The sequence below is a fragment of the Columba livia genome, chromosome Z (genome assembly GCF_036013475.1).
Source record: "Columba livia isolate bColLiv1 breed racing homer chromosome Z, bColLiv1.pat.W.v2, whole genome shotgun sequence".
In the NCBI taxonomy this organism is placed as follows: Eukaryota; Metazoa; Chordata; class Aves; order Columbiformes; family Columbidae; genus Columba; species Columba livia.
Genome location: NC_088642.1, coordinates 2,382,875 through 2,410,035, shown reverse-complemented (window position 1 = coordinate 2,410,035; position 27,161 = coordinate 2,382,875). Strand labels below are relative to the sequence as shown.

At 48.7% G+C, this 27,161-nt stretch overlaps 1 protein-coding gene across 12 annotated transcripts in view; it reads left to right on the top strand.

Moving 5' to 3' along the window:
* CTIF (cap binding complex dependent translation initiation factor) overlaps positions 1–27,161 on the top strand; it is a 152,333-nt gene that overhangs the window by 64,862 nt on the left and 60,310 nt on the right. For all 12 annotated transcript variants that reach the window (XM_065046832.1, XM_065046835.1, XM_065046834.1 and 9 more), the window contains one exon: positions 20,886–20,962. In XM_065046832.1, coding sequence (XP_064902904.1) covers positions 20,886–20,962 — 77 coding nt within the window. The remainder of the gene's footprint in view (positions 1–20,885; positions 20,963–27,161) is intronic.

The following is a 27,161-nucleotide window of genomic DNA, read 5'->3' as shown; positions in this document are numbered from 1 at the left end:
ATGGGTTCTGATTGCTGGGGAAATGTTCCCACTTGGGCTTTATTTTGCTTTCGGTGCAAATCACTCCGTGTGCATTAAGGTTTCGGGAGCCGGTGTGGTCCCCGTGCTCCCTGTGGCATCGCTGCCCGGTGACAACAACGTGCCCACAAAACAGATCTCCATTCCAACAGGCAGAGAGGCAAGGGGTCAAAATCACACTAGAACGGGATTTCAGCCAGAAAGAGCGAAGGGGGTAAAAAAAATACCCCAAGCATTAGTGTGCGAGCTGCCACCTTGTCGCACAATCACAACATTGCTTTTTCCATTTTATTTCTTTTCCTTTTTTATTTCATGGTTAGCTTAACAATTAAAAGGCTACACTGCGCTTTGGTTTTTCCAGTCTGCTGCGTCGTGTGACCCCGGTGACTCCAAGTTAAGCCTCATTATATAATGGCGGGGTGTTTTTTTGGAAAACCTCCATTTAATCCTTTCGGAGCAGAATTCGCTGGTTTTGTTTTCTTTCATATCGTTGTTTTGTTCCCCCCCCCCCCGCCTACCCCTTCCCTGGCGGGCGCGCGCTGGAGGCGTCAGTCTGGGAGCGGGGTTCTTTCTTCCTTTCTATTTTATTTTCGTTTATTTTCGTTTGCTTGGGTTACAGCGCCTTTCCCCGCCGTCAAGGGGAAGGACTACGTGATGTGCGGCAGGTATTTTGTGAATGGAGCGCAACCCTGTGACTCCCCGTTGCTTGACCGAAGGGGGAGGCAGGGGAAGGAGAAAGAAAAAAAATAATTAAAAAAAAAATAGAAAAACCACCACCCAGTGACTCCATCTGACTCGTTTTGGCTGGAAAACGTTTTCAGCGCCGCGGTTCTTAAGCCAGGAGGAAGCTTTCTTCTGGCCCAAGAACAATAAAGGGGTCAGCAGCCTGATCCTCCCTCCTACACCCTCTTCCTTCCATTGTGAGGGGTCTGTGCAAATATCCCAAGGCTGCTTCTGCTGGGGCCTGAGGGACCTGAGCCACACGTGTGACGTTAAAGAGAGACTTTGCGAACTCAGGAATCCTGAGCTGCTGAAAGAAATGAAAAAATAGGGAAAGAAAAAAGAAAATGAAGTCTCCAGGGTGCTCTGTTTCTGGTGTAGTATTGCGCTTGGAGAACGTACCGATGGGTGTTTCACATAGAATCACGTTGGTTGGAAAAGACCCTCAAGATCATCGAGTCCAACTGTTACCCACCCCTGGCACTGCCCCATGTCCCCAAGAACCTCATCTGTGTGTCTGTTCAACCCACATGGCCAAGTACTTTACCAAAAGTGGTTTGAGATATCCTCACCGGCATATTGCTGTTTGCGCACTGTATGTAGAATCACAGAATTACAGAATCATAGAATCATTTTGGTTGGAAAAGACCCTCAAGATCATTGAGTCCAACTGTTAACCCACCCCCCGGCACTGCCCCATGTCCCTGAGAACCTCATCTGTGTGTATTTTCAACCCCTCCAGGGATGGTGACTCCAGCACTGCCCTGGGCAGCCTGTTCCAATGCCCCACAGCCCTTTGGGGAAGAAATTGTTCCAAATATCCAATCTAAACCATCATGGGGGCAAATCCACCCCCTTGTCATGCGTAGGGGCTCCTCCATGATGCCACCACAGCATCTTCCCCAGTGTCTGCTCAACAAGTGGCCAAATCTCCGCAGAGGGTTGGCGAGTCCTTGCCTCACCAGCCCTTGCCCTCTTCCATTTCTCCAGTTGTCCAAGATGGGGGATTTCATAGTATCATAGAACAATACAGGTTGGGTCCTTCAAAGGTCATCTCCTGCTCTTGTACTGCACGTGCAAAGCCTATGTGCTGGTGGGTTATGGTCTCCAGCAAGGATGGGGTTGAACGATGCACAGCTGCTTGCTGTGTTGTGCATGCTCCAAGGGCTGACCACCATCTGGCAGCACCCAGGTTTTCAAGCCGTCACCTTTAATGATGTCCCTCACACTCTTCAGATGTGTATCACAGACCATGGAAGTCTGAGCCAGCAATTCCTGGAGTAAAATGTCCTGGGAGAAGTTCTGTGGGGTCTGATCTACGGTGGTTTGCCCACCAGTCATGTCCAGGTTGAACATGGATCAGAGGCCTGCTGTAATTTCAGTGATATTTCTTGTGAATCTGGTCACTGAACGTGCAGACCGCTCTGGTTTCTGCCACCATGAACAGTCACGCTTTTTCCAGGTGTCAAGTTGCCAGCCATGGCATTTGCATGTCTCCCAAAGGAGAAGGTGGGACCTGTGGCCTTCTATGAGAACGTGAGTTCAACGCAATAAACCGTACAGTGCACTGAAGACCTGATTCATTTGCCAGAGGGAGAGTGGATGATACTCATCGAATTGTAGGAACCCACCTCTTTTTTTTTCTTTGGACAATAACCAGCTAATAACATGTGTGGCCTCCCCTCTCTGCGTTCCAGCTTGTCGGACCTTGGCACCAAGCAGTCGCATGAATCACGATGGTGATTTTTGCCGTAAGGCAGTTCCTGTCGTTATTATCTCCTTGCTGTGTCGATAACACTTTGGTGGTGATGGTCAGGATTTCCTCGCGCTGCAGAGCTTTCCTGAAGATCAGCTCCGCGAGCGGTGGAGGAAGTCGCCGTTACGAGATTGCTCCTGGATGCTTAGAACTGGGTGGCCAACTTCAAACGTACGTGCGACCTGACATGATCCGAAGAGCGCGGGGGCGGCTCCTCTGTCCCTTATCTGCTTTGTCGGCGCAGGCAGACGTCTACGTGGACATTCACCTACACACACACGTATGGGAGCTCCTCTTCTTCTGCCAGTGCTCTGAGGGCTGAAGTAAAACCAAACCTGGGTATGGAAAACTGCCAAGAGACCGGGACCCCAGCAAGGGAGGAGAAAGGAAGGGAGATTGAGGCTGGACACGAGGAAGAAATTGTTGTCCCTGAGGGTGGTGAGAGCCTGTCCCAGGTTGGCCAGAGAGGTGGTAGATGAACCATCCCTGGAGACATCCCAGGCCAGGCTGGACGGGGCTCTGAGCAACCTGAGCTGGTGAAGATGTCCCTGCTCATGGCAGGGGGGGCACTGGGGGAGCTCAGAAGGTCCCTTCAACTCAAACTATTCTATGATTCTAAAGGAGATGGAGGAGAATGGTCTCATGTCTTCCTTTAAATCCCAAGGATGTGGTGGGAACACTTGTGGCCAGGGAGAAACTCAGGGTCTCACACCCACCCCTCTTGCAGTGCCACAGTGTTGGGACTTCACACACTACGGGTTCCTTCCAGCTAAAGGAAAACTATGTTTAGTTCAATTTATAAATGCTTAGGCAAACAGATTTGTTATTTAAACTCTCTTTTCTTTTTTTTTTTTTTTTTTTTTTTGTATCAATAACCTTGTTTGAAGGTAAAAGCCAGCACGCTGCATTCTTTCAGCCTTGGTATTCTTGGTGTTATGCTGCTTTTCTCCTGCTGTTGGAAGAGCTTTCAGATCTTTGCATACAACATCTAGGTCCATGATTTTGGTGGTGTTTCCAAGCAAGAGACTTCCAAAATACAGCTCCTTGGCTTCTCTTCCTCATCTAGAAGAGGCCAGCAAGGCCACAAAAATATATGACTAGGGCTTCCAAGAGCTGCAGTTGTACACAAGACTGGGAACTGCTGTGTTCAAGGTGGAGTTCGTTCACTACTCGACCATCCTGCCATTCCTCTCTGAAGTGGAAGAGATCGCCTTGGTTGGCTTCCTGCTTGCCACGTCTTTTCATGGTGGGGTTTGCATACAAGCCAGAACTCAGATTTATTCTGCCAGTGTTCATCTTCTAAGAGTCGTTGGTTCAGGAACTGATGGCCATGTTCTTCTTCTGGGAGGTCTAAGGTAGCTTTCCTGATGTGAGGTTGGATCAAAATGTAAAATCGATGACCTAGTGGTCTCCTGGAGTAGTTTGCGGTTTGGATGGAATAATCCAGGCATCTTTTACAAGCGGTTTTCCAAAGGTAGTTGTTTATTTAGCACCTTTGCTGTGCTGCTCGTGACCTGGTGAGAAGGACCAGCAGAGTTCATGAGCAGATAATCCAGCTCAGGATGGTTAGAAACGAGTTAAATGCAGATAGGTGAGGGATGGGAGTGGGACTTGGTGACATTCCTTAAGTCCAGTCTGGGCAAGTCACTGCTCCTTGATGAGAACAGTCCTGTTTCGGGAGAAATCAACAGCAAATCTTCATCTTCTGTGTTCACGTTTCCCATCTTCTGTTCATTTCTGCTGTCCGCATCTCCAAGTCTTGCCTGTGCTGCCTGTTTGGAGTGGTTGCCTCCTCATACCAAGAATAGTTTTGCTCTGCCAGACCTGCACATGTGCCCATAGCCACCAAGGTCCTACCATGGGTAGATGAAATTGGAATAAAGTAGGATAAAGACGTACGGAAGGCAAAAAAAGAGAAGTCGCAGAAGTGACTTCCAGCCTTTCCAGAAGCTGTGTGGCCTTTTAGAAGATTCCCCATTGGGTGCTGCACTTTGCTATGGGGGCAAATGTGGGGGTTTCACAGATTTTGTGTTGCATCTGTCTCTTCTTCCCCTACATGTCCACCAAAAGGCTTTTCAGAGCTTAACACATGCAGAGAGCTGCATCCAGGAGCCACGTTCAAGGAGGTTCCTGCCCTGGGAGATGAGGACTGTCGTAGAATCAGAATGGTTTGGGTTGAAGGGACCTTCAAAGCTCATCCAGTCCAACCCCTGCCATGAGCAGGGACATCTTCACCAGATCAGGTTTCTCCTGGAGTTTTAAGTATTCTCGCGGGGTTGGGAGCCGTGTACAGTAGGAACAGTCATCAGCCTCGTCTTACGTGCGCCTCGTCTCACTGGTTAGGATCATTTCCCTCCCCGTGGAAACCATCAGGAATTTCCGTTATTTCCTTTCCTGAGGCTTTGTTTGGGTGGGGATTTCTGGAAGGTATTTCACAGGCAGGTATAATTAAAGAAAGACATGCTTCTCCTGGAGGCCAGACAAGGCTTCTTTAAAGCCAAGCCTTTCGCGTGGTGGGGGCAAAACAGAAACCGTTCGTTGCCTGGTCCGATGGAGTTGGGGAAAGGGGGGAGCTAATCGGCTGGGAATTATCCCAGTTAAACGCCGCACACTGGGGTTAAAGCCCTTATCCAGCAAATCCTTGAAATATGTGCTTAATTTTAAGTCTCCCTGACTTCAATCTGTTTACTCTTGCGCTTAACTTTAAGCACGTGCCTAAGTGCTTGGCTGGCCGGGGGCCAAGGCAAATAGCACACTTAGGAGTAGATTCCACATAAAATTAATGCTTTAGCGGACTGAAGTCCCGTGGGATAGAGGATGCTCTAGCAGGTCTGGGATGGTGGAAGGGGACGATGCTGCAAACCTGTGCATATCCCAGCTCCACAAGGTGATTCAGTGCTGGGTACCATGGACCTTATGGGGAGCATCTTAGCAGCGTAATCTCTCAAATTTCAGCATCTGTATAATATTTCGCTGTTCCGAAGGCGTCAGACTCACGGGTAGCCTTGCTTATACCACCAACATAGTATTGGAAAGAAAAATATGATTACTTTTTTTCCTCTTAATTGGGAGAGAGTGAAGTTTTAGCGGAGGAAAATAGCCTTGATGTTGTCATCAGAAGAGGAAGGGGAGCAGATCATATGAGCTGACTGATAAATCTTCATAGGAATTTGCGTGGCTGCATTAACACTTACAACAGAAAGGACTCCTGTCTTAGCACAAGCTTTTGTAATGGCTTTATCTTTTTCTTTCCTGTTCCAAGCTAATTCCTGAAAGCTTGGAATTTAATTTAATTTAATCCGTCTTTTGCTCATCCAGCCTGGACTTCTTAGAATGCCAAAGTTTGCATTTATTTTTCTTTATTTTTTACCTATGAATGACAACATTATAAGCTAATAACCACAACCGTGGCATGAAAATAAAAAGCCACCGTCAGAAAACGAGATCTTAACCCACTACCAGGGGTTAAGGGAAATGTGTAGCTGGAACAAATACAGCGCTCGTCTGACTTCCTCAATAACTCTGCTGGGGGAGCAGGCAGTTGCCAGACGAAGGAAGCGTGGTTAGCCATCGAGTCTTTGAATGCGGCTCCGTTTCCCCCTCGAAGCCATGGAATTTATATTAACCTCCAGCTTTTCTTAGCTGGTGGGAATTGTTTTTTTTCTTGGTGCATGAGGAAGAGCTTTGCTTTTGTTGCTTCGCTTTGTCGCGGGAGCGGAGGAGACGGTTCTCCTCGCGTGGTGTTCTTGCTGGCAAATCGCCATGGGTGTTAGGTGATTAGTTTTTGGCGTTGATAAGGGGACAAAAGCTGAGGCTGCCAAGCACAGGAACGCAGGCATCTGATGACTTGGTTTGGAAGGGCAGATTTAAGTCATCCCGGCTGACCGGGTTGTCTCCGATCCCCCTGGACTGGGCACTGCTGAGGCCCAACCTCGAATCCTGGGTTCAATTTTGGACTCCTCACACCAAGAAAGGCCTTGAGGTGCTGGAGCGAGTGGAGAGAAGGGAACGGAGCTGGGGAAGGGGCTGGAGCACAAGTGTGATGGGAGCGGCTGAGGGACCTGGGGGGTTCAGCTGGAGAACAGGAGCTGAGGGGACACAGGGACACAAAGAAACGGCCTCAAGTTGCACCAGGGGAGGTTGAGGTTGGATCTGGGGAACAATTTCTTCCCCAAAGAGCTGTGGGGCATTGGAACAGGCTGCCCAGGGCAGTGCTGGAGTCACCATCCCTGGAGGGGTTGGAAATACACACAGATGAGGTTCTCAGGGACATGGGGTAGTGCCAGGGGTGGGGGGCGGTTAATGCTTGGACTTCATGATCTTGAGCGTCTTTTCCAACCAAAATGATTCTATGATTCTATAATTCTGTGATTCTACATACAGTGGGCAAACAGCAATATGCCAGTGAGGATATCTCAAACCACTTTTGGTAAAGTACTTGGCCATGTAATTTAACCTCTAGTTAGATCATTAGGAGGACTACACGGGTGAGCCTGGAGTGTAGCATGGGAGACCTCATATAGTGTCCCAAGGCTGCCGTATTGTCCCTGCATGACTTCAGAGCCACCTTGAAGGTGTCATTGTTGGCATTTAGTGTCTGAGTTAGGATATGGTTGGACTCGATGATCCTGAGGGTCTCTTCCAACCAAAATGTTTGTATGATTCTATGATCTGTAGGATGCTTATGGCTGCGGTGCTGACAGTGGTGGGCAGAGATCCTGGATGGAGAAGGGAACCAGCTGAATGGACATGAGGGATGTGCTGGTTGCCGTAATTCCCATTTCTCTTTGGTCGTGAGCAGTTCGACAGCCACTTCTGAGTTGCTCACAATACATTAATGATTAATCTACGTTTTTTCCATCATGCCTCTTTCTTCTCATTGGTGACCACTGTCCTAGACCCTTACCAGCTTCTAGAGCTGAGCCCAACACATGGTCACAACCCTGCCAGGAAGGAGGGCACCAAGGAAAGGAGAAAAGAGCTAATGATGCCCAAGCAAGGAGGGACAACGTGATTCGAGATATCCCAGTAAGCAAAGTCTTCAGTGCCGGTCGCTTGGCACATGAAAATATCCAGGAGTTGGGTTGTTTTGTTGAGTTTTGATGCTGGTTCTTCTTTGACCCTGCTTGGTTTTGATGAAATACCTGAAGGTTTGTCCTCTTGGCCAACGTGGAATGAAATGAAGGGGCTTCACCCAGCTCCTGGCAGTCAGCACAGAAGCAGCTTTAACACATGATGTTTTGAGCGATGTCTGGAGAACGTGTGGTTTCCTTCTGTCTTTAACATTGTCATCGTTGGCGCTTAGCATTTCCAAGACACAGGAGAGCAGATATAGGTGTCTTGCTGCCTGTCCTGTAGCAAATTTTGTATAAAAACCCATTTCTCAGGACTTTTTTTTTTTGGGTGGAAGTGCCAGATCCATTTCCAAATGTCACGTTTGGAAACTGCAGTAAAGCAGCTACAAACCTGCTTTTCTTACTTGTCCTCGTTTTACTGTTAATAGTACTCCACAGCTCCCCAAGGTCTGCAAAACACCCGTGAAAAACCACCAGCATAATGGATATATAGTGTGATGTGTTTAATACTCTGTGGCAAGTGCATAACGTTTTATGTGCTTGTCCCTGCTTTAAAAGCCATCACAGCAGGAGGAATTTTAGTCCTCGATGCATAAAAGGAAAATCCTGTGAGGGCGCAGACGGACGCTCAAGAAACGGCTTCTTCCACCCAGGTGCCGGTACCCTGGCAAGGAGAAAGTCGAGCCCTTGTGTTGTGCCGCCCACGCTCCTGCAAAGGAATGGCACTTTTTGAAGGGAAGAATGAGGCTTTTATGAGATTTAATTGACATTTACACATTGGGGTATTTTCCAAGCTGGGGTGTCTGCGACATGGGATCCTCGCTTGTTCTCTCTGGGCTGAGCTAGAAAAAGCAGACTTGGGAAAGGAGATCAGCTGTTTATTTGTGGTATAGTCCTGGGGAAAATGTGTTGGCTGCATCTTCAGCCAACTGCAAGCAGCAATATCTGTTGTGGGAAAGTGTTTCCAACACAATACAAAGGGCTTGGAGAAGGAAAGGATGGTGATATTCTGCGCAGCTTGCTTCAGCAGTGAAGGTCTATGAGGAAGGTCTACCAGTGGACCAAGAGGGCCAGCCACCACCGTGACCCCATTAAAGGTGACAGCAAAATTCCCTTGGACTTTGGTGACGCAATGTATGGATCACAATTACAGGGATCACAGCAAAAAATGCTCATAGAATAATTTCGGTTGGAAGAGACCCTCAGGATCATTGAGTCCAACCATAACCTAACTCTAGTACTAAACCACGTACGTCCCTGAGAACCTCCTCTAAACACCTTTTCAACCCCTCCAGGGATGGTGACTCCAGCACTGCCCTGGGCAGCCTGTTCCAATGCCCCACAGCCCTTTGGGGAAGAAATTGTTCCCCACATCCAACCTCACCCTCCCCTCGTGCAACCTGAGGCCTTTTCCTCGTCCTATCACTTGTTATTTGGGAGAAGAGACCAACACCCTCCGGGCCACAACCTCCTTTTGGGTAGTTGTAGACTTACTAACTATTGCCTATGATCATAGGGTGTTGCAAAACTTTGTACACTTGGAAGGTCCACAATGGGAAGGGCCAAGGGCTGAGCGGTGAGAATGTTCTCCTAGCGCCTCTGGGTTGAAAGAAAAGAGAAGCCACCTCTTGTTTGTAAGATTATAAAGTTATCACTTGACAAATAAGGCATTTCATCACTGTTGGACTGTCCCAGCTCCTATGGGTTGGAGATCCTTTGGGCTGAAACTCTGGTCCACCCAAGAGGAGAAGATTTGTGGGGGCTTGGTTATGGGGGATTGCACAAATGACCATGAAAAACATGAAATATTTTATTAATAATAAGGGTGAAAAGAAAATAAACTTGGATACAGCCTTTACCTCCTACCAAGAGTGATGTTGTGGTTCGGGGTGGGCACACCTGGCACGACAAGGCTGCACTGACACTGGCATTGCGCAGAGGTTCAACAGACCCTCCAGCTTAGAGGGTGACCTTGTCCAAAACTCCCTGATGTCCCATGGGGTCTTTTTATATGTCACCTTAAAAATTCATCAGGGAGGTCCCTATTCTGCTTTCAGCTCTCTTTCTTGCAACGCCATCCACTACAATGGCAAGATGCAGTTCTCAGGGACATGGTTTAGAGGTGGGCTTGGCGGTGTTGGGTTAACGGTTGGACTCAATGATCTTAAAGGTCTTTTCCAACCTAAATTATTCTGGGATTCTATGATGGGAAGGTGTTGAGGGTGAACGATGAATGAAGGGTCCTCCTGCCATCTCATTTGCCCAGGTCGTCTTATCTGGAGGGACATGGGCAGATGGCACATGGAGGTTCACAAATGGGGGCTGTTGGGCTTTGAAGGATACAAGAGACAGGGAAAACCAGACTGGGGAATGTGAAAAATATAGGGGAAAAGTATGCTTTAAAGAAATTTGAGGTCCTAGAGGGACTGAAATATCTCAAGTTACAACTATTCCCATAGCAACCTCATAACACTTGAAGTCCCAGCTAAAGCGATTCCTCCCGCACCCCCAAGTTAGCACAAAGCCAAGAAAAATGTAGGAGAAGCTTTTCAGAGCAGCTCAGCCCTTTCTCAGGATCATCTCGGGCTACCTGGACAGACCACAAAAGAAATAACCGGTGTGGTACCTCTGGTCGCGAGTGATGCCAACGGTATTTATTCCCAATATTACCTCAGAAAGGCTCTGTTTTCCAAGGGAAGGCAAACCCAGGTCACCAACGCTGTTTATTTTAATGATTCTTTAAATATTCTCTATTTAAGGACCCCAAGCAGTAGTACGATTATATCTATATTTGCTGGATAAATTAATTTATTTGTGGATGGGCTTCTTGACTGCTGACAATCAGGTTTGTTTTTAAGCCTGACCGGGGTAGAGGAAACACATACAAATAAACAATAAACCTAAATAACACTAAAATAACATCAGTTGAAACAATTAGAGTTAACTTCCACTCATGAAGTATTGTTCCCATTTTGCTATAACATGGGAAAAAAACTCCGTTTCCTAAGTCAGCTCGTCAACGATTTTGGATTCGCGGATTCTTGTAACAAAAGGGGATTTCTTTTGTCTGTTATTTATACTCTTCCTATGGCACCGTGTGTCCGTGTCGCTGTGTCTGGAGAACCCTGTTTCAATGCAGCAGCATTTCCATCCCCCCTGTCCCCATCTCGGTGGCTTCGCCGGGGCTTGGTGGCACCAGTTGGGCTTTTCTTCTTGCCCATCCTGGTTGCCCTGATGTGCACGCGTGTGTTTGCAGAGGCAGTTCCTCCTTGGAGACTTTGTCCTGGATTTTAAAGTTTATTATCCCTGAATTATGTATAATTCAGGGGCTTAGGGGCCGAAAGTTAAAAACAGACCCTGGAAAACTCGCTGTCAGTATTCAGAAGGCACTGAGGAAGGTTCAGGGTACGTTTCACTTGAGACACTTTGCCTAATTATTCAAATGCTTTAATTGCGTTTGCATCCTTCACCCTGCATGGGGAGTTTCTGCTGTTCTCTGTGTCTTTTGTTTCATCCCAGAAGCTGCTGAGGGCTGGGGTGGGACACTTAGCCCCACCAAATTTTTAATGCTGCCAAGTATTTAATGTCATTTTAAATACTGCCTTCTCTCTCGCTGGGTGTCCATTCTGCCAGGGGCCGATAGCAAACACCAAGGAAAGGCATTTGGAATATAAGTATCACAGTATGTTTGGGATTGGAAGGGACCTCAAAAGATCATCTAGTCCAATCCCCCCATGGAGCAGGAACGCCTGGGTGAGGTTACACAGGAAGGTGTCCAGGCGGGTTGGAATGTCTGCACAGAAGGAGACTCCACAACCCCCTGGGCAGCCTGGGCCAGGCTCTGCCACCCTCACCAGGAACAAGTTGCTTCTCAAATTTAAGTGGAACCTCTTGTGTTCCAGCTTGATCCCATTACCCCTTGTCCTGTCATTGTTTGCCACCGAGAAGAGCCTGGCTCCATCCTCATGGCACTCACCCTTTATATATTTATAAACATTAATAAGGTCAGCCCTCAGTCTCCTCTTCTCCAAACTAAAGAGCCCCAGCTCCCTCAGCCTTTCCTCACACGGGAGGTGCTCCACTCCCTAAATCATCTTGGTTGCCCTACGCTGGACCCTCTCCAGCAGTTCCCTGTCCTTCTGGAACTGAGGGGCCACAACTGGACACAATATTCTAGATGGGGTCTCAGGGTCTAAATGTAAATTCTTTGGGTGTGGGACTGCAGGTGCAGAGTCTGTAGTTGCTTAATTCCCCCAGGCTCAGGGGCTACAGGCTCAGGGAGGAGCAGCTGGAAAGTGCCCGATGGAAAAGGACCTGGGGCTGTTGGTGACAACAGCTGAACATGAGCCAGCGTGTGCCCAGGTGGCCCAGAGGCCACCAGCATCCTGGCTGGTACCAGCACTGGTGTGGCCAGCAGGCCCAGGGCAGTGACCGTCCCTGTGCGGGGACCTGGGGAGGCCAAACCATGAATCCTGGGGGCAGTTTTGGGCCCCTCACACCAAGAAAGGCCTTGAGGTGCTGGAGCAAGTTGAGAGAAGGGAACGGAGCTGGGGAAGGGGCTGGAGCACAAGTGTGATGGGAGCGTCTGAGGGACCTGGGGGGTTCAGCTGGAGAACAGGAGCTGAGGGGACACAGGGACACAAAGAAACAGCCTCAAGTTGCGCCAGGGGAGGTTGAGGTTGGATGTGGGGAACAATTTCTTCCCCAAAGGGCTGTGGGGCATTGGAACAGGCTGCCCAGGGCAGTGCTGGAGTCACCATCCCTGGAGGGGCTGGAAATACACACAGATGAGGTTCTCAGGGACATGGGTTACTACCCGGGGTGGGGTAACAGTTGAACTCAGTGATCTTAAGGATTCCTTCCAACCAAAATGATTCTATAATTCTATTCCATGACTGAAACACCCACCATTTTGTGAGAGGGTACGTATAAACCAGTATTAATGCTCAACAAGTGAAAATCCAGGAGGCTGCGTCCTTGGGGCAACATGGGAGGGCAGAGGGATATTCCCTGTAGGGAAATGTTTTTAATGATGACTGAAGAGTGGTGTTTAGCTGTGAAAGTCCTGATCGCTGTCACAGACATCCCGTCTCCGTGCTTGCACCCTTTTTTTGGGAAACGAGTCTTCTCTGAGATGCTCATCACCGAGGCACACGTGCTGCAGCTACATGTCCAGCCTTTGCTGCCCATCTGCGATTTCTGGTGTGCTCCCTAAAGATGCAGTTAATCAGGAAATCCTCCAAACCAGGACATCTCCCAAGAAGCAGCTTCCCATGCCTCCCGTTTGAGGCTTGTATTATGCCATGATTCATCAACAAGCACGTCCTACCATCAAGATCCCACAGAACATCTGCCGTGGGGCTTGTTGGATCAGCGCTGGCAAAGCCAGAGGAGTTTTGTTCCTATTCCAGCTCCTGGGTGCCTGGAAACTACGTCCTTCTTGCCAACCCTGTAGTTTAATTGAGCCCTGATGCCGATTATTGAGGTTGAAGAAAGTATCTCCTTGGAGGTGGCCAGGACCTACAAGTGCTTTGTTGTGGGTGAGGAGTGATGGGAGAGCCACAACCATGAGGTGCTGTAAGGATTTACCTGCTTTTTATCTTGTGTGACAAGTATGTTTTAAAATCCCTGCACTTTCTATTCCTTTAACATCGAGCACCAATTGATTCCTTGTACAGAAGCAACTATTTTTATAAGCACCTTCCAGGAAAAATGAAGAGCTTGCAATTTGAAGGAACAGATTTATCATTTAAATTTTAACAGAGCGGAAATCATTTCCAGGCGGCTTCCTGACATTGTTTGGTATTCTTCCATGGCTTCCAAAGCAGGTCAAGGCTTTGGTTTGTGCTTCAGCCCTCTCCTTTCAAGAGGTAAAAAATTCCCCTCGGGTAAGAGAGGACAAGTAGGTGCCAGGACAACACTGAGGGTGTTCCTGGAAGTGGAAGAGACAACAGCAAGTGGCCTCCGAGGAGATGGTTCTACTGGAAGTGCCTACAGGGTTTATGTGTGTCAATGAATCATAGAATCACAGAACAGTTTGTGTTGAAGGGACCTTCCCAGCTCCCCCAGTGCCCCCCCTGCCATGAGCAGGGACATCTTCACCAGCTCAAGTTGCTCAGAGCCCCGTCCAGCCTGCCCTGGGATGTCTCCAGGGATGGTTCATCCACCACCTCTCTGGCCAACCTGGGACAGGCTCTCACCACCCTCAGGGACAACAATTTCTTCCTCATGTCCAGCTGAATCTCCCTTCTTTAGTTTAAAACCATCACCCCTTGTCCTATCACAACAGCTCCTGCTCAAAAGTCTGTCCCCATCTTTCTCACAGGCCCCTTTTAGGACCAGAAAGGTGCAATAAGGTCTCGCCGGAGCTTCTCTTCTCCAGTTGAACACCCCAACTCTCTCAGCCTGTCCTCCCAGCAGAGCTGTTCCAGCCTCTGATCATTCCTGTGGCTCCTCTGGCCCCTCTCCAGCAGGTCCATGTGTGTCCTGTGCTGAGCACCCAGAGCTGGAACAGCACTGCAGGGGGGTCTCACCAGAGCCAAGTAGAAGGACAAAATCGTGTCCCTCAATCTGCTGCCCACGTTCGTTTTGCTGCAGCCCAAGATACGATTGGCCTTGGGTGGGTAGAGGTGATGGGGATGGGGCTGGCAGGGAAGTAATACCAACTTTACCATTTTTTTCGAGTGCAATTGCACATTTCTACTGAGCACTGGCACATTTAACCCTGTAGGCATCAGGTATGTGGAACCGGCACAACAGAAGTTAAATATATCCGCAGCTCTGTGCTGTCCCGAACTTTCCTGCCACTGATAGTCCATCCTATAGGGAGATGAAAGTGCATTGCACGTGACTGGGTTGGTTTCTGTGGATCATTCCTAGAACCTCAATATATATATATTTTTTACACTCCCTCCAATCTCGGTATTTCTATTGTCTCCTTTGTGCAGGAACATGGGGCGTCTTCAGGGCTGCCATGAACTCAGCGTCACCTCACCCTTCCCACCTCCCCAGAAAATCAATCCCGCCCTGAACTTTGTGTGCAATAAAACCCACTGAAACTCCCAGTGCCTTCTGCAGGCCTAGTAACCTGTTTGTTCAGTTTGGGCCTTCTGCAACCATTTGTTTAAGATAAGCAAGGGCGGAGATGTTTCTTGAGGGCACAAAAGGTTCTTGAGATAAAGCTGGTGTGGACCGATCCTGTGATATGGCCGAATCGTTCCTTTTCCTTCTCTCATCACCACAGCACTGGGTTTTTCTGTTGGTCCAGTTGATTTTCTCCACTTTTTGTTCACTCTAAGGCTTTCAGTGTTGCTGTTTCTCATTCAGGCATCTTCTGCTTGACCATGATGGTCTGGGAGTGTTTCTGTTGCATGGGGAACATCTGTGGAAGAGACTGGAGGAGAGTTGAGTGAAGACAGTCACACGGCTGAGGGACCTGGGGGGTTCAGCTGGAGAACAGGAGCTGAGGGGACACAGGGACACAAAGAAACGGCCTCAAGTTGCGCCAGGGGAGGTTGAGGTTGGATGTGGGGAACAATTTCTTCCCCAAAGGGCTGTGGGGCATTGGAACAGGCTGCCCAGGGCAGTGCTGGAGTCACCATCCCTGGAGGTGTTTAAAAGATGTATAGACGAGATTCTTAGGGATATGGGTTAGTGCTAGAGTTAGGTTATGGTTGGACCTGATGATCTTGAGGGTCTTCTGCAACCAAAATGATTCTGTGCCAAAGGAGACTCTGGGGTTTGCTACCTATGGGTGGTCACAGAAGGACCACCAGCAGGAACAAGTCCTGCCTCGTTTCTGCTTATCTCCTTGTGATTTACCATCACCAGTAAAAGGACCAAAGCTGGTGCGTCTTTCTTCATCTTCAGCTGATCCTGCTGCAGAGGAGGGATGAGAAAATGATGGCAAAGCTCCTGCTCGTAGCACAGTAGTTCTAAAATAACCATGTCCCTCTTCCTCATGTCCCTGTTCCTCATGTCTCTTCCAGACCAGTATCCCTCAGGTTACTGGGGTGGGTGGCTCAGAAGAAGGATGTTGCTGGGGAGGAGCAGGTATCAGTGGGAGGAGAAGCGGGTGCTCTTGCATTGCTGCATATTGCCAGTGAGATCTTTAAAGCTTTTAACCTGTTCTTTCTTTAAACTTCGATGCAGATGGTTCTGGGGCAGCAGAGTGGCAGCTCTCTGGATTCCCTGGGCAGGTGGACAGGATTGAGGGTGAGATAGACACCTTCATTAGGAAGGGAAAGCACAGAAAGAGTGCACGTGGGTATCAGACCTGCTCCCATGTGCCGTCTGTTTGCAGCAATTTCAGTAGATGCCAGATTTCCCTTGGCGTGTGCTAACTGGCCATGTGACAGTCACCTAAGCCTGTGAGATATCACCTTCTATGCTCCAAGAGCTGCTTTCCCCAATCATCTAAAAATCACTGAATCATAGAATCATTTTGGTTGGAAAAGACACTCAAGATCATTGGGTCCAACTGTTAACCCAACCCGGGCAATACTCCGTGTCCCTGAGAACCTCATTTCTGTGTCTGTTCAACCCCTCCAGGGATGGTGACTCCAGCACTGCCCTGGGCAGCCTGTTCCAATGCCCCACAGCCCTTTGGGGAAGAAATTGTTCCCCAGATCCAACCTCAACCTCCCCTGGCGCAACTTGAGACCATTTCATCTTGTTCTAGCACTTGTTACTTGGGAGAAGAATGAACGTAGCTGATCATCACAACGTAGCTGATCTTTAGGAGACGGGCCGGTAGAGCAGTCCAGTCCTCAATGCTCCATCTCTTTCAGGGCTGTTGGCCTTTCTTGTTCCAGCACGCATGTTAATAATTGAAACTTGACATGCATCAGAAGTCCCATGGGCTTCTCAGGTTCTGCTCCAAGCTTCGCACCATGTCAACCACAGAGTGTTTTGCTCCAAAATTGAAAATGACTCCTATTAATGGTCCTTCCTAAGACCACGGGCTCCTTGTTCTTTGCTTTTCCCACATGCCTCACTTCCAGAACCAGCAGCACTGAAATGTTGTTTCATTACGTTTTTACTTGAGCCACCTGTGAATAAATATCAAAATAAAACCGAGATTGGAGAGACAGCAAAGGCAATTTTGCTACCCACTCAGAAGTTGCAAACCTCCATATGAAAACCATGCGCACCTGGGCTTGATGTTGTCCTCTAGCCCACAGAGGAGCAAAAACCAGCCTTCTTCTTGTAGACCCATAGCCAAGCATGGTCTTCTGCCTTGTGAGGTATTTCCCTTTGGCTCTGTTCAGGGAATTCAGCTTCGTGAAGGGTTTATCACTGAATAATGGAAGAGCTGCCTTTCAGATCCAAATTGTCCTCAGCAAGCCACCTCTGCTTGCCCCTGAGGGTGGTGAGAGCCTGTCCCAGGTTGGCCAGAGAGGTGGTGGCTGAACCATCCCTGGAGACATCCCAGGCCAGGCTGGACGGGGCTCTGAGCAACCTGAGCTGGTGAAGATGTCCCTGCTCATGGCAGGGGGGGCACTGGGGAGCTGGGAAAATCCCTCCGACACAAACCATTCTAGGATTCTATAACACAGCCCATCTTTGACTAAGAAGGAATAGTCAGAAGCAGAGAAATCTGGCAACCTGCTCTCCAAGGTCTTGTGGTTATTACCAAGTTAACTTAATTCAATCTGGGCTGCTCCTGCAGCCAAACACCTCATGGTTAGTTCTTTGTGGAATCTTTGATGTCTAGTTGCTTAAAATCATACTGAACTTTCTTCATTAGTTGGTATTTGAACCTTCCTCATCCACTTGCTCTCTGAATGCAAAGGGGGATCTTAATATCTATGAGATCTCTGAAAATTTGCTTGAAATTGGCCAATGGATACCAAAGAGAAAAGGAGGGGAGGGAGGGAGCAGATGCGCACACAACCCAATCGCATCAACTGTGCTGGGTTAGGAAGTCAATATTCGGTGAGGTTGTTTCCGAATGTTGTGTGACCACAGCAGCCTAAAGCTCAGGGTATTTTTAAGAATTTAAGCTGCATTGCAGACACAGGTGGAAATACAATTACCCTGGAGAAATGAAACTACTTCTGCAGAACACAAAGACCTAAAGCACCAATTTCCTCAATGCGAAGTGTTCATTGAAGTCTCAGGAGCTGCCTTTTAGAATCATAGAATCATTATGTTTGGAAGAGACCTTCAAGTTCATCAAGTCCGACCATAACCTAACTCTGGCACTGACCCATGTCCCTGAGAACCTCATCTCCGCATCTGTTCAGCCCCTCCAGGGATGGTGACTCCACCAGAAGCATCGGGGTGAGAGATGATTTCATTACACGTGAATAAGGTTCCTAATCCAAGGAGCACGACGGTGCCTGAACAGAGGAGAACTTGGTGTCCCCATTAGGAAAATCAAGCATCTCCCTTCTCCAGCTGAGCAGTTCCCTTCCTTAGTCGTAGTCATGAAACAATGTTTTGGAAAAAAACAGTCACCAGTCCCTAATCTTATGTGGGTTGTTTTGGTGCCTAAACAGCTAAATTTGGAAGGGAGAAAAGTCAACCTTTTTTTTTTTTTTTTTCCCAGTAAGCTGATGTAAAAGGAAATATCAGCAACTTCAAGAAGGGTGGAGTGGCTGATGAAAACCAAGGGTGCTGGGTGGGTGGGGACAGGCCAGAGTCCCAAGGGCACAGTGAACATCTTGATGGCTCTTGGGTTTGTCTGGAGGCTGCTCCCCACCATGGGTCATGCAGGATGGCAATGGAAGTACCTTCAGTCATAGAACCATAGAATAGTTTGGGTTGAAGGGACCTTCCAAGCTCATCCAGTCCAACCCCTGCCATGAGTGGATCCTCTGGCCCCTGTCCAACAGGTCCATGTCTGTCATGTGCTGAGGACCTCAGCTGGACCCAGCATTGTATTGGGATCCCACCAGAGCCAAGTAGAAGGTCAGAATCATGTCCCTTGACCTGCTGGCCACGCTCCTTTTGCTTCAGCCCAAGATAACATTGGCCTTTTCTCTAGAAGAGTTATAAGAGAAGAAAGTTAAAAAGGAAACTACTTTCTCAGGGAACACACTTGAGGACCGTGACCAAAGCAACGTTCAAATGGGGACGTGCAGCAGGACTTACCTGGGGACTTCTTGAGTTCTTCATTGCTTGACATCTTAAAGAGCAAAGGTCTTTGAAGTGGAAGGTTCCAGCTGCCATGGGAACTCCAGAGTTGCTGCAGTAGCAGGTTCTCCAGGCTCTTTGCAGATGGCCAAGGTGGATGGTCATAATAAACCAAATTCATCTAGGACTTGGAGATGCCTCCTCTGGTGTACAAGCCTAAATTCATTACTATCCCCAGCAACCTTTCTTCCACCAGAGAAACTCCAAATACTATTATCTCAGTAACCGCTACTAAAATTAACTGTCATTTTTAAGGCTCTTCACGCAGAGAGGGACTTTATTTTCTTTAAGCCGGTGTGTTATGTTGTCATGCCAATGTGACAAAGCTGCTGCTCCATGAGATGGTTTCCCACCCAGCCCTTGGCCAGGCTGCTGCCTCGTGGCTCGTGCTGATTCACCAGCAGCGGCTGGAGCTCAGATGCTGAGATAGATTGTGATGGAAATAAAAGGAGCGACTTTTACAGGGCTTTTATGGCCAGCCGGGGACGTACAATACTGCATAAATAAAATTCGTTATGGTTATGATAGCTCTGTAGTCCCTGGAAAATAAATAACACTTTGCACTTATATAGTGCCTGTCATCCAGGAGCCTCAGAGCTCTTTGCTGACATTAATGAAGCCTCGTGATGACCATAGTAGGATGGTAAATACAGCATCTCCCTTATCAGATGAACATACCAAGTCAGAGTCGGCACCTTCAGTGGAGAGAGGCCGAGGCAGCAGCTTGAGTTACACGCAGCTCTTCTACTGATGTCGCTGCTGCAAATTGCTCAATGTCCTGGTCATCACAGTTGTTTCCAGTAGGTAGATGCCACCTGTCCCTTCCCCAGGGGTGTTATGGGTTGGTCAGTGTATAGATCATATAATCATTTTGGTTGGAAAAGACACTGAAGATCATCGAGTCCAACCATTACCCCACCCCTGGCACTACCCATGTCCCTGAGAACCTCATCTATACGTCTGTTCAACCGCTCCAGGGATGGTGACTCCAGCACTGCCCTGGCAGCCTGTTCCAATGCCCCACAGCCCTTTGGGGAAGAAATTGTTCCCCAGATCCAACCTCAACCTCCCCTGGTGCAACTTGAGGCCATTTCTATGTCCCTGTGTCCCCTCAGCTCCTGTTCTCCAGCTGAACCCCCCAGGTCCCTCAGCCGCTCCCATCACACTTGTGCTCCAGCCCCTTCCCCAGCTCCGTTCCCTTCTCTCAACTCGCTCTAACTCCTCAGTGTTTGACCAGCTCATGGTGGTCACGCTCAGTGAGGTTTTCATGATGTGATTGTTGAGTTGCTAATGGCATGGGGGCACAACCCCAACCCATCTGCCAGCTATGGCTCGTGTTCCCTTATTTCAGTATCCTCAGAATCATGGAATAGTTTGGGCTGAAGGGACCTTCCCAGCTCCCCCAGTGCCCCCCCTGCCATGAGCAGGGACATCTTCACCAGCTCAGGTTGCTCAGAGCCCCGTCCAGCCTGGTCTGGGATGTATCACAGTATCACAGTATGTTTGGGATTGGAAGGGACCTCAAAAGATGATCTAGTCCAATCCCCCTGCTGGAGCAGGAACGCCTGGGTGAGGTTGCACAGGAACATGTCCAGGCGGGTTTTGAATGTCTGCAGAGAAGGAGACTCCACAACCTCCCTGGGCAGCCTGGGCCAGGCTCTGCCACCCCCACGGAGAAGAAGTTTTTTCTCAAATTTAATGTCTTGAGAAGTTTTTTGTCAGATATAATGTCTCCAGGAATGGTTCATCCACCACCTTTCTGGGCTGCTTACAGACATTTTTACAGCTGGGTTTTAGATAAATAAATAAATATGAAGGAAACAACCCAATGAAAATGAATGGCTTAAGTGCAGCAGTGTGGTGTGTGACGTGGGTGAATTCCCTATAGATAGTGTATATTGGGATCCACCAATATTTGCTCTATATGGCTTGTCCCATCCAGAAATCACAGATAAATCCATTGCCTGCTCTTTGCACCATCTTTGAGCAGGTACAGGTCTGTGGATTTCCAGACCCACATTGATAAAGTCTGAGATGTTGTGAGGATGTTTGGATGTGAACTGTTTCTTTTCTCATGCTCACATGGAGGGTGTCCATCTCTGTCTCTCTCTGACCCCTTCCATATACGTGTCTCCTGTATCCTGGAGTTGATCGCTGCTTTTCTCTCTGTTTTACAGGGTTACCATCCGTTGCCTCATGAAGCTGAAATCGCACACACCAAAAAACTCTTCAGAAGGAGGAGAAATGACCGGAGGTAGGTGAAGCATATTAATGGTTTGTTTTTTTCAATCTTCTCTTCTTCACTGCACATCCCCCCACACTGTCTCATGGAGTGTCTTTGCACAATACGGCTGTTTGGCAGCTGCCAGCATTGGTTTAATTAAAAAACCTTTATTTGAGCAGTAACATCCTGAAAATACAGAGTCTGTCCATCCCTTTCATTTGTCTTTTAAATCTGTGGTATGTCCTGTATTGCTCCAGGACTATCTTAAGGACCTTCTCTTCCTCTTGTTCCAGCATAGCCTGATACCCCATTTCTATTAGAAGTGGCAGCTGGCAAGGTATTATCTGTAAAATCTTTGAGTCCTTGTGATTTGCTTCCTCTCTTTCTATCGAAAAGCAAAATTTGCTGACTTCCAGGGTCGCCTGCAAAGGGGGGATGGTTGAGAGGGGGTTACAGCGAGCGTCGGATGCCTATAAAGGCAGCTGAGTTCCTGTGATTCCAGTCCATCGGAGTTAATTGAATTGGGTCAACTGGATATTTAATTGTGTCAATTGCATATTTAATTATATGGGGGCATTTAGAGTCCTTGGTAGGAACCGTGACTATGGTTAAATGTGAAAATAAGAGGGGAATGAGGGAGCTTGGTTTCTGCCAGCGTGTTCTGCTGTGGCTGAGAGAACACAACCGGGGCAGTGAAGCTTTACTAAAAGCAGGAGTTTGCAAGGACGGTGTTACTGAACAGGAGAAGAAATGGCCAGTGATCTGAAATCTGGGTCTGAGCTGTGATGCCTCTGGGTGGGATTTTTGGGGGAGTCCTACAGACACTTGTAAAAGGAGTTGGAGTGTCCTCAAATCTCCACATTGCTTCTCGACTCGAGAACAGCTGTGACGCAGTTAACTCTCTGCTCGGTTTGGTTTTCCTAAATTTTACCAAGCAACCAAAAAACAGCTGCAAAGAGTTTGCTCAAGCATCCTAAAAACATTCCTATGTGGACAAGGCTTATGTCAGCAGCAAACTCTATTTTATTTCTTCTTTGGGGCTCCCTCCTTTTTTCCCATGGGCTTGGACGATCACAGGGGAAGATAAAGCTCAGATCAAGTAGCAATGGGATAATATCCCAGGAGGAGAGACAGAAACCGTAAAACTCAAGGCAATGGCAGGAAGATGCCAGGTGAGGTTCAGGTTGTACGTTAGGAGAAGGTTTTTCAACCCAGAGGGTGGTGGAGCACTGGAACAGGATGATTCTTGTGGGTCCCTTCTGACTCAGAACATCATTCTATGAGTCTATAACGCAGTTGATACAGCATCATGTGGGAGGAGATGTTAGACTACTTGATCCCGAAGCAGTCAGGAATTTAATAAAATAGAAAGAGCAGAGGGGATGCAGTTCTGCCCAAGTCCTCCACCTACACAGACATCCACGGTGGTGTCCACGCTTACACAGAAAACATAATTATTTTAATTACAAAAACATAAGTCCAGGTTGAGGGAGCTGGAGTGAAACCGCAGTCTGTTAAATAGTTACTTAAGTGGAAAAAGCATTTTCCTATCCCCTGGACTTCATCTGGGGACCTCAGCACCCTACCTGTCCCTGTGCCACATGGTTTGATGCTGGGGACTTTCAGGGTCTGCTTGGCTCTGTGGTGTTTTGGGGACCAGGAGGGGAGTTTTAGTCTTTCTAGCACTGCTTGAGATGCCCCAGGGAGCACTCACTCCTTAAAACTGATTTCTAGAAGCAAGTGAGGTCTCAGAATGGTTATTTTATGAGAAAAACGTGGTAGAAGTGGGGGGTGGGGAAAGGGTAGAAATAGGGAAGGAAGAGGGAATAGGGGAAAAGAAAAGGGAATGGGGAAAAAAAAAAGGGAACAGGAAAAAAAGTGCCACGGTATTGGAGCTCAAGCAGTTTACAATGCTGTTCACACTTAATTGTAGCACTGTTACCTTAATGTCCCAGGCATCATTCCGGGGGACAAAAGCTTCATTTCAGAGCTGGTGGAGCCACAAAGGTGGTATGAGCATCGCTCAGGATGAGATTTTGTGGTCAGCAAAACCATTGGGAGATTCGGGCTTTTTGTTTTAATCCTCATCAGGGTACGGAGAGACCCAAAATTGCGAGACCACGGATGGGGCAAGGGAGAGCGACGCTTGGGAGAGGCTGAACGGGGCCGTTTGGTGATGCAGGCGCTGGGAGGGGGTTTGGGAAGAAACTCTGGATGCCCAAACCCAAAGAGCTGGTTTCTTAGTAAGGATTTGGCAGCGGCCAAGGGTGGGAATAGGGTTGACATGCAACGGATTTGCAAGAAACATAGAATCGTGGAATTGTGGAATGGTTTGGGTTCAAGGCACCTTCCCAGCTCCCCCAGTGGCCCCCCTGCCGTGAGCAGGGACATCTTCACCAGCTCAGGTTGCTCAGAGCCCCGTCCAGCCTGGCCTGGGATGTCTCCAGGGATGGAGCATCCACCACCTCTCTGGCCAACCTGGGACAGGCTCTCACCACCCTCAGGGCCAACAATTCCTTCCTCATGTCCAGCCTGAATCTCCCTCCTTTAGTTTAAAACCATCACCCCTTGTCCTATCACAACAGGCCCTGCTCAAAAGTCTGTCCCCAACAATGCATAGGTCCAGCTCTGGTCTTATAAACGGTACCAATTCCCTTCCAGAGCACGTGTGCGCTCCGCTCCCCTCTCTGATGGTGACATTCCGAAGGGGCCATGTCTTGGGCCAGTGCAACACCTTTTGTTTCTCATGCAAAACGGCGCCGATGTTCGACCGTGCTATAAATAGCGTCCGTCCCCGCTTCCTTCCCGCCACCTTTCCTCGGGAAATGCTGTCACCACGTTGTGGAGGAGCGCGGCTCACCTACGCTGAGGTCCCCGCCGTGCGCCTTTCACTCCCATGGGGAGAAGTAACCCTATGGACTTGCAACCATAGCTCTCTCCTTGCATATATGATGTGTTTTTACATTCCGCAAGTCATATGTGCTTCATTGGTTGCATAAGATAGAAGCAAAGAGTGGATTAAAGATTTAAAAGCTTCAGCTTTCCCATTTAAGCACGGCTGTGGGTCTGTTGGACACTTTTTCAGTAACAGGGCTCAACATCAAAGCCATATCTGGTGGAGGGTTTGGTTGCACAAGTTGTTGTAAAAGCCTGCAGGAGGTGGCGAGGTCCTCGCTGCAAAGAGCTTCCAACCATGGCAGGAGACCAGGGAGAGGTGTCACCTTCCCTGTGTCACCTGTCAGAAATCCCTGATGTTTTCTCTGTTGGTTTGGCCACATGAGGTTTAGCTGCCACCCTCTGATGAAGGTGATGGAGGACACCTTTGCTTGATGGGATCATTGAAGGAGAAGAGCAAAGGCAAGTTTTTCATAGATGTCCATGTGAACCATGGGGGGTTTTATTGTCCCAAATGCTAATCTGCTCTTTGCTGCCACAGAAGAGCCACTCTACCTAGATGTCACCAATGGCAACTTGGTTTGATCTCCCATAACTCCAGTGAAGGAGGGATTTTCCCCGGATGGTAGCAGGACCTCTCCAGCCTTCACCTCACGCGAGTAGTTGGGGAAAGTAAATACTCTAGACCCATTTCTCAAGTCCTCTTCTTCTGCCCTTCCCAACCTGCTGCCTCTCTGCCGGTGGAGCACAAGCTATGCTGGGACTTGGTCTCCTTGGGCAGGTGGACTCTGAGTTTGGCCCATTGTCTTTCAGAAAGTTCCCAAAAATTCCATTTCTTAAGTATCTATCAGAGCATTGCAAGTCAGCTCAGTGCTGCACAGGGTTCCTTCATATCCCGTGGCATCGTGGGACGACGTGGTTTTGGATTAAGGTTCCAAACCCCATGGCCTGGTGATAAGTTCACAGAGGCCTTGTAGGAGTGATAAGAAATGTTGCCCAGTTTAGATGAGATCTACAAGGAATATATGGAGTTGCTGTGGGTTAAGACAGAGAAGTTTCTACTAATTTATTGGTCTTCTGGTTAACAGAGGACTGAAGTTGTTCTGTGTCGCCTAAGGAAGGGGACAGTTTTGGTGAGGAGCAAGGAAGGGTTGCTGGGGAAGTCTTAAAAAGTTTGTGCCATTGTGATTACATGGGTTCAATGACATTTTGTTGGATTCGAAAGTCAAACCAGGCTGAACACCCGACCAAAAGGAAATCCTCGTGTGTGTGTAGGTGCTGGCTGGTATCTCACAGGGCTTTTGGTGGTCCTTCTATGGGACAGGGTTACAGATGGAAGCACAGACCTGTGACTTCGAGATGGAATAAAACCCTAAGAGTTAATTAATCCTGTCTTCCCAAATGGAGTCAGAATTACTCTTTTGAGTAGAAAATATATGGATCCCTTGTGTGTCCTCCATGCTGGCAGAACGTCCATCCTTCATAAAGCCCCTGCGTGAAGATAAGGAGGTGGAGCAGAAGACTGCTTAGGCCCTCCTGGTTTGTACGTGGAGAGAATGGGTGGGAGCAAAGAATGTCATGTGCCCTCCTCACCTCCCCTCAGCGTGCCCCACATCCCTGTGGCTTTTGACAACAGGATTACAGAAACGTCCCCAAGTTTTCTCTTAGGTCGTCCCAATTTGCTTCCAACCGTTAACTTGGCTTTACACTTAAATGATCAGGAAAAAACAGTCTGGATTTTTTTTTTTTTTAATGTGTTTGTGTTGTTTTCTGGTTTTAATTAGACTCCAAGCTGGGGGGAGGCAGAAATATCGTCCTTCCCCGGAGAGCCCTGGGTGGCTGTCAGGGCCGGTTTCCTCTTCCTGAAGCAGGAGGGTTGTGTAAGCACCGCTGACCCCTCCTGCTCACACCGAAAACCGGGTCATCCGAGGTGAGCATCCCTGTCCTGCCTCCCTGCTCGGAGCACAGATCATCCCAACGGGCCACCACATTGCTGGGGGACCTCCTGCGGCTCATCTCATCTGGTCCACGTGGCCCCAGCCGGGATCTCGCACAGACACCACCGTGGTCCTGCATCGGGGTGGCCCAAAGGATGGTCACGGTGGCTCGGGGCCAGGCAATGAACATCCCAGATCCTCCGGTGGCTCCGCTGAGGAGCGTAAGCAAGCTGTGATATATTTATTTTCCCATTATATTTGATTTTACAGACCCTCGGGGACACTCAGCCACCTACAGTGATTAGTTGGACTGATTAAGCTGCTTTTCCTCTTGTGGTGAAGTCCTTTTGTGAAGGGCTTTTCAATAGCCACACTGCTTGGGACATTGTTCCTGTACAATTTCCTTTCAAAACACCATAAAGGGCACTCGACCACTTTACCCTGTCATAAAAACATCACAGGAATCAGCTTTGCCCAGCTCATTCCTCAAGGGCAAGATCTCCTCATAAGGGGTCAGGTGGATGTTGCGGGACCACATGAGGCTCGAGCCAGATGGAACCATTAGCAAGGGGAGGGGCTTGAGATGAGATGAGAGGTAAAGCAAAAGTTTTCTACACTCTTTTTTTTTTGCTGTTTGATAATATGAGGACCCCAGGTCACCCAGGGAACTGAAGGACACAATAAACTTGAAAGCCCCGAGAAGGAAATGCCACTTCACACATCTGTTGGTTCAGGCTTGCCCGGCAGAGGCTGGGAGCGGATGCGGATGCTCTCGAGGTACCCGGGGATGAACGGCGTAGGGGGAGAAGGGCTGTTTCTGCTGAAGAAACGCGCTGCAGCGAGCAGCAAACAGATAAAACAGGTCATTTAATCAAGACTGAAAAGCAGAGGAAGGTCTGCTTTGATTGCCACCAAGGGAGCGACAGATGGAGGAGATTGCAGAGGCACCGGGTCTTTCCTCCCCGTGTTTGTAGTTACTCCCAAACCCTCTCACGAGGTTATCGGGTAGGACCGTATGGAGACCTTGTGTCCTTAGGACCTGGTTAGTCCATCAGCTGCTCTTTGGGCAAGGCGGTGACAGAACAGGACAGAGATGGTATCAGGAGGGTCAGGCAGGAGCCCATTCGATGCGCAGAGCCGTGCTGGCCAGACGCACTGGCATTGCCCAGCCCGCTGTCCTTCCTTTCAGGCGTCGAGGAGAAGGCTCTGCCAGGGGTCACGGTGCTGGGACCCCTCTCCCAGGAGGAGGTTGTTGAGAACAAAGCTTGCACCAGGCTCCATGCTGAAGGAGTGGTCCTTCAGTGATCAAAAAGCCAGCTCCTGACGACCCGTGGGCATCTGGCTGCGGGTGACTCAGCTGCGGGTGGAGCTGCTGGGCAGCACTGCAGCTTCTCGTC